The sequence below is a fragment of the Triticum aestivum genome, chromosome 2B, assembly GCF_018294505.1.
Source record: "Triticum aestivum cultivar Chinese Spring chromosome 2B, IWGSC CS RefSeq v2.1, whole genome shotgun sequence".
NCBI lineage: Eukaryota > Viridiplantae > Streptophyta > Magnoliopsida > Poales > Poaceae > Triticum > Triticum aestivum.
This window is the reverse complement of record NC_057798.1, coordinates 743,086,310-743,098,301: the sequence shown is the minus strand read 5'-3', so window position 1 is coordinate 743,098,301 and position 11,992 is coordinate 743,086,310. Positions and strand designations below refer to the sequence as shown.

At 48.9% G+C, this 11,992-nt stretch overlaps 1 protein-coding gene across 1 annotated transcript; it reads right to left on the bottom strand.

Moving 5' to 3' along the window:
- Window positions 1-2,741: 2,741 nt before the first annotated feature.
- Window positions 2,742-6,773, bottom strand: LOC123047103 (probable glucuronosyltransferase Os04g0650300). The gene is made up of 3 exons (XM_044470595.1): window positions 5,706-6,773; window positions 5,115-5,606; window positions 2,742-3,213 (listed from the first exon to the last, which is right to left on the bottom strand). The coding sequence occupies exons 1-3, from the start codon at window positions 6,422-6,424 to the stop codon at window positions 3,135-3,137; spliced, it is 1,290 nt and encodes a 429-aa protein (XP_044326530.1). The 5' UTR covers window positions 6,425-6,773; the 3' UTR covers window positions 2,742-3,134.
- Between the last annotated feature and the right edge of the window lie 5,219 nt (window positions 6,774-11,992).

Below are 11,992 nucleotides of genomic sequence, written 5' to 3'. Positions count from 1 at the left end.
TCATTGTGACCATAAATCTAGTAGTGCGCTCTAGTAATCTAGTATGTATTTTCATCGTGGGACTTATAATGTGGACGTGGCATTATGCATGTGCAGAATTGTTGATCTGAGTGGACCGGTGATGTGGAGGTTGCATGTTGAGAGAACATTGACGTGGCATCATGTTGATGTGGACAATGTGCATGTAGAGAGAATTATTAGAAGTGGGGATCAACTTCTTAAGAATAGTAGATTCCTCCATAGGAATATGATTTTATTCATAAAAATCAAAGGGTTCTAAAGGAATATTTTCTATAGAAATCCTATCCTATGAAATTCCTATAGAATTGCTCCAAACCAAAGAAGGCTTACAAATGTTATATGCACACCATCATCACCAACTAAGAATTTTATAGGAGTAGAGACAAACACAATTTGAGTTCCAGGTAAATTTACGTCTATTGTTGTTAATGCCCCATAACTCTGCCTACATGGCACGTCAAACATGGCAATTGGCCCATGCTCTACCTCACTTGTTGTGTAGGTCCCGCATGTCAGATGCCAGGAGAAATTATTTGTTTTAAAAAATGCGGTGTTGGGATTCGACTAGCTTTTAAAAAAACGCAACTTGAGTTTCAAGTACATTTTCGTTTATTGCCATTAAAAAGCCACGTAACACTGCCTACATGGCACGTCAAACATGGCAATTGGCACACGCTCTACCTCACTTTGTTGTGTAGGTCCCACTTGTCAGCTACCAGGAGAAATTATTTGTTTTTTCTAAATGTGGTGTTGGGACCTGCGAAATGAAGTGAGGTAGAGTGCGGCCGATTGCCATGTTTGTGTGCCATGTAGGCAGAGTTACGGGGCATTGACGGCACGAAACTCAAGTTGTGTGACCAATTTGTGTCATTTTTCAATTTGTTGTATCAATATGTATCCGTCGTGCAAATTCATGTACCATGGATGCAATTAACTCTAATTTTTTAAATGATGATAAGCAAGGCTCATTTGTATGGTATATATGTGGAAAGGGCCGCTAGTTGATGGGTGTCGAAGAACAAGATGGCAGGGAGAAGGACGGACTTCGGCAATGAGCATGTGCATCAACATCCTTTTGTCAAACAGTGTTCCACGTGGCAAATGTTATCTTTCTCATGTTAATAGAACCATTTCTATGGCTTGTATCACTGAAACACTATATGTGAATTATTCGAAGGAAATATCAACAGAATCGTTTGCCTAGTTTCTATCACGTCATATTAAAACATGTGATTAATTGTAAATAAATTGCTACTTGAGTCGGTCAAGTAGCATGTTTCCTATGGATCTGGCAGTGGTTAGTTTCCCATGCATGTAAGATGGTGTGAGTGACCAGCGAGCATTTGGCCAGAGTCATGTGGCGTGAGGCCTGAGCTTGGTTGAGGCTAACAACCTGTGCATGTAGACTAGTTGTTCGTTTCACCAAAAAGAGATGCGTCGGCGCTTTCCCACCTTGATGTGTCTGTGTCCTTGAGAGAAACGTTCAGAGATGCTAGAGGTTGTGAGAGAGGAGCGAGGAGTTTTGAGGTCCAGCTTTGTTTGAGGCGTTGGAGGAGAACAAAATTTACGTGAGGGCGGTCAAGTAGCATGCTTCCTATCGATATGATCTGGCAGTGATGGTGTGAGTGACCAGCGAGCATTTGGCCGAGTCATGTGGCGTGAGGCGTGACCTTGGTTGAGGCTAACAACCTGCATGTAGTCTGGTTTGCTATATAAGAGACACAAAGAGAAGAGGGAATAGGCAGTGAGGGCACAAGCAAAAATGTACTAGCTGTTCGTTTCACCAAAAAGAGATGCATCGGCGCTTTCCCACCTTGGTGTGCCTCTGTTCTTGAGAGAAACATTCAGAGATGCTAGAGATTGTGAGAGAGGAGCGAGGAGATTTGAGGTGCAGCTTTGTTTGAGGCATTCGAGGAGAACAAAATTTGCGTGAGGGCGGTCAAGTAGCATGCTTCCTGTGGATATGATCTGGCAGTGGTTAGTTTCCCATGTAGAATGGTGTGAGTGACCAGCTCGAGTCATGTGGCGTGAGCTTGGTTGTGGCTAAACAGCCTGTGCATGTAGTCTGGTTTGCTATATAAGAGAAAACAAAGAGAAGAGGATAGAAGTAAAAATGTAGTTCTTGAGAGAAACATTTAGAGATGCTAGAGACTGTGAGAGAGGAGAGAGGAGGCATGAGATGCAGCTCACATATGTTTTTGTATTTTGTTTGAGGCATTGGAGGAGAACAAAATTTACATGAAATTGCTCCAAAGTCCAAACTAAGAAGAGAAAGTGTGGAGGACAAGGCCGTGCCGGTAATCCAACTAGAGAGTACCTGTGGCTAGATTAAGGTGCATATAAATAATCCCTTTATTCCTATCCTACATCACAAGACCCTCTGCCTGACATCATCTTCCTCTATTTCTATCCTCTGCATCGATAGAGAAAACATTTTCCTCCCTATAAATCTACATTGTTCAGAAAATATTTTGAAAACTTCCTCAGAAAATTCCTGATTGGGTCCAAGACGGATGAATACAACCTCCAACCGCCAATGTGTTTTAACTCATGATACTCTGTTTCACTCTCCTTAACTAATGAAAAGCAGGCAGATCTTTTGCCTCCTCTTTATATAAAAGAAAAAGAATGTATGTAGTACTTCCTCCATCCCATAACATAAGACGTTTTTGCAAGCAACATAACTTGCAAAATCGCCGTGCATTGTAGGACAAAGGAAGTATTAGAAAACTGAGAGCTGGATCGTTATTATTTCACACCATTACACAAACAAATGTCTTAACCCCAGACCAATTTGGCGAGCCCATCAGCTCTGACCTATATTACACGAAAACAATGCGCCTAAGAGAACTCTTCCTATTAGAGAAGCCATGAATGGTGCATATAATTAAACTTTTTTTATCTATTTTTACAGGATGATACAGAACATGGATTCAGATGTATCGTCTGTGATTTTCTGTAGGGCCCCAACAAATGAGCTGAGCTGCCTTATGTTACTCAAGAGTTGAGATGTCTTGGTACAAGGATGCATCAGAGGAGACTCACACAAATCAGACGAGCCGTAGCAGTCTGATTTTGCCCTGATTTCTTTTGCCCACAAAAATTTTGCTGCTCTAGTGACCATCTTCAGTATTTACTACGCTGCTCTGCTGACGCGAAGCGGCGCTTACTAGAGGAGCATCAAATTTCCACCTGCACAAAATGGAAGATAGTTAGGTACTAATGTCTCATTCATGCAAAAATGGCATGGTGATAAGAGATATCCAGCAAACTGATCCACCTCTTTAATGTTGTCCAAAACTATTTTCAAATGAAAATCTGAAGTGCGAAAAACACTCCTCTGTCTTCACACAAAGACACCAGTAAAAAAAACTGAATTATTGCGCAGGTTCCACTAGTTGGGTTTCAAGAGGTTTCATCACTAGAAATGGTATGTTAATCGAAAGTGATTGGTATGAATATTTAGAATGACCTGGCTCAACTCTCTTTGACGCAAAGTGCAAGGCAGCTAGATTAGGTGGGCATGTGGAAGCATTTAAAATTGTCTTTTGAAGAAAGGAAGATGAATGTGATAGTATATGCCCTTTGCTGATTAAACAAGTTAAGAGTTTCCTATATAAATAAGTTAAGAGTTACACCGTAAACATCACGAAACAATGGGGGAAACGACATTTTTAAGCAATGCCGCTTGCTTGTACTCTTTATCACATCCACATTGTTCCACAAACCAAATCCTAATATCATGGCAGAATTTCAGGATAGGATATTCTAGAGAATGGTAGTGCTATCATTGTACGGTACCACGGGTGTCCATTCTGCAAGATCAGAACAGCGAGAAAACTGATCCACCTCTTTAATGTTGTTCAAAACTATTTTCACATGAAAATCTAAAGTACCAAAAACACTCGTCTGTCTTCACACAGAGAATTGAATTGCACACTAGTAAAACCGTCCAACCTGAATTATTGCGCAGGTTCTAGTAGTTGGGTTTCAAGAGGTTTCGTCACTAGAAATGGTACGTTATTCGAAAGGATAGCTATGAATATTTAGAATGACCTGGCTCGCGTTTCTTTGACACAAAGCGTAAGACGGCTAGATTAGGTGAGCGTGTGGAAACATCTAATTGTCTTTTGAAGAAAGGAAGATGAATGTGATGGTATATCCCCTTTGCCGGTCAAATAAGTGAAGAGTTACACCGTAAACGTCACGAAACGATGGGGGGAACGACATTTTTACGATTGTACGTGTTCAAAAAGGTATGACTCTTTCTTGTACTCTTTATCACACACACATTGTTCCACCGATGCATCTTGGATGGTCTGACCCTCCGGGCTCGCGCAAGGGGCTCTCGTCGTCGCTTCTTCTGCTTACGGTTGGTGGCTCTGGAAGCACCGCAATGGATATGTCTTACGGTTGGCCACCTCCGGCTCTAGCCTCCGGCTCTAGCCCATAGCACCTGCTATGGGCTAGAGCTGGAGGCGGCCAAGGCTAGAGTTGGAGCTAAGGGATGCAAGCGGACGGCATCCGCATGTCCGTGACCGTTCGTGAAGCAAAAATTACTTTAACAACCGTTTTAGTTTACGCTTGCAAGATCAGGGCAGCCAGAAAACTGAAAATATTTACTGAATCCGCAGGAAACTGGGATATACTACTGTCATGTCACAGTCTATACTGTGCATGTCCGTTGTACTATACTCCGTATGATACTACTATACAAAGGGCAGGGCAGGGCAGGCAGAGTCTGTTCACCAAAAAGGTGCTGATTATGTCCGGCCCTCACGTGGTTAAGGGCAACAGGAATTGATTCCAGGGATGGTACGCAGTACGCACCCACCAGCAGCCCCATCAGGAACGCCATGGCCATCCATCGTGGCCAACCACAACCTGCAGGACCCAGCGTACTACATCTGTGTCTGCCGCGCCATCAAAACCAAATCTTAGATCTGATCTCGGAGCGCGACCGACCAACGTAGGCTCTAATCAACGTCCAGACCACGCTGTAATCTGTAATTTTCGTCGGGTTTCGTCTTCGCCATGTGGAGTGAAGTGAAATTCAGGCAAGCAAACGGGGTGGAGGGAGGAAGGGGGCTTACTCGTGCGGGAACTTGACTTCATGCAGAGCGTCTGACCGGAGCGACCACGCCAGCGCCGCCTGGGCGCATCTGGCGAGCGGCTCCACCTGGCCGGCGTCGGTGACCAGACCCAGCGGGCTGTCCAGGTGCGCGCCGCCGTCCACGGCGTCCAGGTCGCGCACCCACTCGGGCCGCTCTGATGCGCTCTCCCAGAGCACCCGCGCGTTCACCACGAACCCGGCCCACTCCAGCCGGGTGGACAGCAGCATGTCGCTCCGCGCCGCCGGCAGCAGCGTCTCCTCCGAGACATGGTAGCCCACCAGCTTCCCGGCCTCGTCGCAGGCCGGCGCCTGCAGGAAGGACTCCTTGGTGCCTTCGTCCTCGCCCAGAATGCCCACGGGCACGGCGCCCACGGACTTGACCTTCTGCGCCTCGTCGAACAGCTCCGTCCGGAGGATGCCGTTCTCGTCCGCGAACACCACCACGCCGTCCATCTTCTCCTTCCGTATCTCCCTGAAATTGGTCGACAGATCCAAATTGTGAGCGAGACGGTATGGGGATGGGCGCTCAGTGAGATCTAGTGCAGCGAGCAGAGGAGCATGGTGATAGTACCTGAGGGCGTGCATTCGCAGGCGCGCGGTGGAGGCGCCGTCGGAGGCGACGAGGTGGAGGAAGTCGAGGCCGGAGCGGGCGAGCACGGCGGCGACGGCGTCGGTGCGGTGGCCAGGCTCGACGACGATCCACCTGAGCGGGGCGTCGACGAGGCGGAGGGTGTGCGCCAAGGACGTGAGCGACGGCGCCTGGAGCGCGGAGGTGGTGGTCGGGGTGACGGCAATCACGGGCCTGGGCGCGTCGGCCAACCGGTTGCGGCTGCGGCGCTGCGCTTCCTGGACGGCGGCGAGGATGCTGTGGGCCTTGAGGAGCTCGCTGGGGTCCGGGTGCGGCCACTTGCGGACGCGGATGGCGTGGCGGCCGACGAAGACCGGGCCGTGGTGGACCTGGTGGTGCGCGTTGGCGCCGGCCTCGCTCTCAGCCACCGTGGTCGTCGTCGTGACGGTGGTGGTGGTGGTCGTCGTAGTGGTGATGGTGGCGGTGGCGTTGGAGCTGGCGAGCATGACGGGCGGGGTGACGAGGGAGACGAGGTGCGCGGAGGGGTTCATGGGCGGCGTGGGCAGGAAGAGGAGGAAGACGACGAGGCGGGAGAAGCGGAAGCCGACGGCCATGGAGGTGGCGCAGAAGAGCGCGTGCAGGATGAGCCACGTCGCCGGCAGCGACGGCTTGGCCAGCTCTGGCGCCGCGTCGGGCGCCCCCACGGACAGCGGGAGCTTCATCTCGCCGGAGTGGCCGAACACAGACGACACACACACCGCGTAGGTGTACCTCGGCGGAGCTTTACAGCTCGGGCTGGGTGCCTGGGTGGAGTAGCTAGGAGCAGTAGCGGGCGAGCTGGGCGGCGGTGGCGAGTGATATAAGAGAGGCGGGGGGAGGGGGCGGGGGTAGGCGGCCGGCGGCGGGGAGGGAAAAGCAACGACGCGAGCACGCAATTATGAGCAGCGGCCGGTAAACAAAAGGCGCCGCGCTGCTCAGCAGCTGGTGGTGGAGTGGATGGTGAGGGTGAGGTGGAGCGCTGGGCTCGTGGCCCGGCCAAGGAGAACCGCCGACTGGGGCCGGGCGATGGTGGGGTGGGTGGGAGCGTCGAACGCGGGAGCAAATGCTGCAGCATTCCGGCGGTTCTGGCCAGATCGTTGAATTTAACAGCGGCTTAGGCCAACTCCACCGCGCGACCCTATCCTGTCCGGCACCGTTCGTTTGGGGTAAAAGTGACAAAAAAGGCGGCCCAGCGCGCGGCCTCAAACGGACAAATGTTCGGATTTCGTCCGTTTTCGACCCATCCCCGGCCCAAACTTGCGCTCGGTTTGGGGTGAAACGGCCGCGCGCGGACGGCCGCGACGCACGCCCTTGTCCCCCCATGGCCCGCCTGTCGGGGACACTAGCAGTCCCTCCGCTCCCAACGCTTCACCCTCTCTCCCCGCCCAGCCCTGCCGCCGGCGCCGCCCCTATTCTCCGGCCGCCTCCTCACCGCGCAGCCCCGCGCCGTCCATACCAAACTACGTCTCGACATGGCCGCCACCACGCCCGCGGTTTCGCCGTAGTTTTGGTCATCTATCGAGGGAGGTTTGGCCGTCGCCGTCCTTGCCGGTGGCGGAGGGGACACGACCGCCGGCGACCGCTCTTCAAGGCGGATTCCGACGAGAGCTCCAGAGCGGCCAGTAGCCGGCCGGCAACCATCCCTGCTGCGTCGAGGTGATCATCGCGGCCTCTTCGCCACCATGATCGGAAGGTGTTCAACTTTTTGCCATCAAAGGTATGGACAGTGGAGACGAGTTTTTCTTTCATCACTTCCTTTGTTCGTCGGACGATTCGTCGTCGGATGATGAAGATCTTGTGGTGGCTGCACTGGTCGTTCACGACCATATTCAACGGCAGCTTCCTCGGTACAGGGGGTCACTCCCTGGCCATGCTCCCAACCTGAACCGCAACAGAGAGAGAGGCCACGCCCTGCTTTATGCCGATTACTTTGCCAACACCCCGCTCTTCAAGCAGGATAAATTTTGTCGCCGTTTTCGTATGGCAAGGCATGTGTTCAATCGTATCCGAGAGGGAGTGGTTGCTCATGACCCATACTTCGAGTGAAACACGGATGCCCTTGGCAAGCTTGGGTTCTCCTCTTATCAGAAATGCACCGCGGCCATCCGCATGCTTGCATATGGTATTCCAGGCGATCTGGTGGACGAGTATGTGCGTATGAGTGAGACAACATGTCTGATGTCAATGTACAAGTTTTGCCAGGCCGTGATCGAGGTGTTTGGCCCAGAGTACTTGAGACAGCCAACTGTCGCTGATACAGAGAGATTGTTGGCGACCAACGCAGCTAGAGGCTTTCCAGGCATGCTTGGCAGCATAGATTGTATGCATTGGGAGTGGAAGAACTGTCCATTTGCTTGGCGGGGCCAGTACAAGGGCATGTTAACGGATGCACTGTCATATTAGAAGCGGTGGCATCACAAGATCTTTGGATATGGCATTCTTTTTTCGGCATGGCAGGTTCTCACAATGATATCAACGTGCTGCAACGCTCTCCAGTCTTCGCAAGGCTTGCAGAAGGCCACTCCCCACCTGTCAACTTTGAGATCAACGGCCACCAGTACAACAAGTGATACTATCTAGCAGATGATATATATCCTCAATGGTCAACTTTTGTGAAGACAATCTCGAAACTCCAAGGTGAGAAGAGAAAGAGATTTGCCCAAATGCAAGAGAGTGTTAGAAAAGATGTGGAACGTGCTTTTTTGGTGTGCTTCAATCCCGATGGGGTATCGTTCGAAACCCTGCACTGTCATGGGATGAAAGGAAGCTTTGGGAGGTGATGACTGCTTGTGTGATTATGCACAACATGATCGTCGAGGACGAGCGTGATGAGAGTATCTTCGACCAAGGATTTGATTATCAAGGTGAAAATATTGAGCTCCTGCACCAAGATCCGGCCACATTTGAAGAGTTTGTCCAATTCCACCATGAGATGCGTGATTGGCACACTCATTTGAATCTTCAAAATGACTTGGTTGAGCACGTCTCGGATCACATTGGCAACCAATAGATGTATTCGTCCAGTTTAGGTTCAGTCAAGACAATTTCGATTTGGTTGTAAAACTATTTTATTGAAGACAATTTCAGTTGGGTTTTAAAACTATTATAATTTTCAGACAAATATTTGGGTTGGAAACTAGTTTTGATGCAATTTGGGCATTTTTTGCCCTAACGGACAGGATGGGCCAAACGAATGCGGCCGCGCGCTGGGCGCACGTCCAATGCATTCCAGGACAGGCCTGAACACGACCTCAAATCGCTACCCAAACGGACAGAATCTGAACAAAACGGACGTCCGTTTGGGATCGCGCGGTGGAGTTGGACTTACAATTACCTCTCGTCGTCGCCTTCCTCTATCCTCGTACTGTACTGCCGCCAGTGTCAAAGTCTATCTCGTTTGCACCGACAATGAGAGTGAAAACAGTGGTGCCAAACCGTGGGGCTAACAGTGGGTGTCAGCTGTGAGGTGGCAGGTATTCATTTCTGCTGCGACGGATGAACGCCCGCCCGGTGCCCTACAACTACATGTTCCCTTGGCGTTGGGGCAGGAGCACGTTGTCCATTTATTATTGGGGGTGGCATTTTGTGCAGTGCCCGTACCGTACGAGATTACAGTAGGAAAGCTTGAAGCATTCCCGACGTCCGGTACAGGGGTGACAGTGGGACACTGGACATGATCCCGGGAACGAATTTGGCCCTGGATCCCGGGGAGAGCGCCGGGAATGTCTGTTTCGCCTTGTACTTTCACGCCAAGATTTTACCTTACCGCACAAGGGCGGAGGGCGGGACAGTTCGCCGGCGAGCTGGCTGGCCAACGAAGAGGCCGTCGACCGTCGTGGCCATAGTCACCGAGAATTCGGGCACCGTGCATAAGCACCGGCCGTTCTACGAGTCCATGCCCAGCGCCTGCGTCATCCGTGGCGGTTCCGTATCAACGCGGAGGAGCCCGACCGCCCTGTTCGACGAGAACGTGGTAGAGGCAGACACGGAGGCGGCGTAGGCAATCACGGACGGGAACGCTGGCAATGTCGACAGCTCCGCATTGTTCGTGCCTGGCCGCGACGACCACGAGGCCGGACCGTCCACGTCGATTGTCGGCCACACCTCGATTGACGTCATCTACGGTCATGCGGCTTACTCCGACGGAGAGTAGGAGGTGGGACACGGACATGCCCACGACCGGCAAAGATTTAGACTAAAATAACTTTTACTATGTGTAAAAAATACCTATGTTAATGTAAATGTCATATACCCTTATATATGATGCACTGGGTTGGATGGTTGGCTCTCGTATATGTGTATGCATACGTTTAGTTTGTTTGAGTTTGAGTTACGCCGTTGGAGACGTCCTTACCTAGAATAAACTTCAACTTCCGGTCTCATTCCATTGCTATGGTGCTCTAGGGGAGACTTCTGCCTTGCCCTACTATCGCCGACGAATCTGCTGGTTCCCCTCCCCTCTGTGGGCAGCTCCAGAGGTGGGGGGAACTACATAGCTTCCCGTGGATCATGTAAATAAGGGTGGAGACGTCGTGCAGAGGGTGGTGACAGTGTCACAGTGGGTCTGTCTGCAGCTTGGATCCCTTGATGATACTACAAAATGTGTGCTATTTTGTGATGAAAAAAAGTCATATAAGATCATTTTTATGACGGAAACCGTCACGAGCTGATTTCCTCCTGGAGCAGCACGCTCGACAACTTTGGTGACATTCTGGCCTGATTTTAGGCAATGCATTTGGCGGTCACTAGGCATGGGCATATTCTGCGATGATTTTAGTGTCACAAAAAATGTTCGACGGGTTAGAGAAAGGATTCAAAAAATGATGTAGTGGGTTTCAAAATGCAGTTTCGGGTTTTTCTGCCATGGCAGAGTTTTGAGCATATTAGAATAAAATTTGTAGGGATTATGAGTTGAGATGCTCGTATTGAAATTTATTGGTTTTTTTCATACGTCTCATTGTACTGAACTACAAAATGATATATTAACTCTGTAATAAAGCAGGGACGAGAAAAATATGATCACAGAGAATAATATACCAATTAAAGTTCAGGCATAGAACAAACATTTTGTAGATTAGCACGTCATTACCATAAGTATCTCACATTAGGAGCAGGAGTGGTCGAGCATGAACAAAAAGTACATCATCAGGACAGAAATACTCTTCATAAGATGTTTGAGATTGAATAGATTGAGTAGGCATGGGTGTAATAAAGAGGAGAACCTCATCACATCCATAGTGGATCACGAAGATCAGACTGTCTCCAAGTATCATTTTGTATTCGCAAAATAATCCTTCCACCCGAGGCGTCCATCTTTTTCTGGCATCGATTATATCGACCCTAAGTCGATATCAGGACAAATAATAATTCTGATTTCACCATATCGATCCATCTGGTCAAGCAGAACACAACTGAGGAACCTGTTGCAATAACACAATTATGACATAGTATATTGACCTATTTTAAAGAAAAAAGACTATATTTTTTTAATGTTGGTCTTGGTCAAAGTGTGCATGAGTAGTTTGTACACCACAAAGATGGAAACTTACGCACAATCGCCACGGGTAATTTTTAACCAGGGGAAAGGTGTTAAAAATCATACCTCGGGTAATAACTTATCTGCGAAGATCATGTTAATATACACACAATAGCCTCTAGGTGTAGTAACTTACTTAGAACGAACGGTAACTTCTAACCAGAAAAGACATCGAAACATATCAACATGTGATATAGTTTCATAGGTCTTGTCGCGTCAGATTATTGTGAAATAAATTTTGAATCAAACCGATGATTTGAGTACAAAATATCTTGAATTTTCAAATTGAAAGAATTTAGGATGACATCGGTTTTTGTTTTCTAGTGCATGCATGCATGTGCATGTGGGGAGATGGTTGGAGGAACAATTTTTATGCCACGGTAACTTTTGTGCAAACAACATGGTAAATTATGTATCATAGACGTGATAACTTGCGTAGCTCAGATATGCTAACTTTAACCCAAAAGAGCCGTCGAAACAGATCAAAATCAAACCGAGAATTTGAAGTAAAAAAACATTTTGAATTTTTAAATAGGAACAATCTAGCATGACATCAGTTTTTTTCTCTATTGCATGCATACATATAATTAGTCCGAGGAGTGCGTCTAGAAGAGAGAAAGTCATTCTAATGCATGCATGTATGTAACTAAAAGGGATGGTAGAGGTATTCGATAGTTACACTTAAAATCATAACGGCTGGCAGTTAGTGCACTCA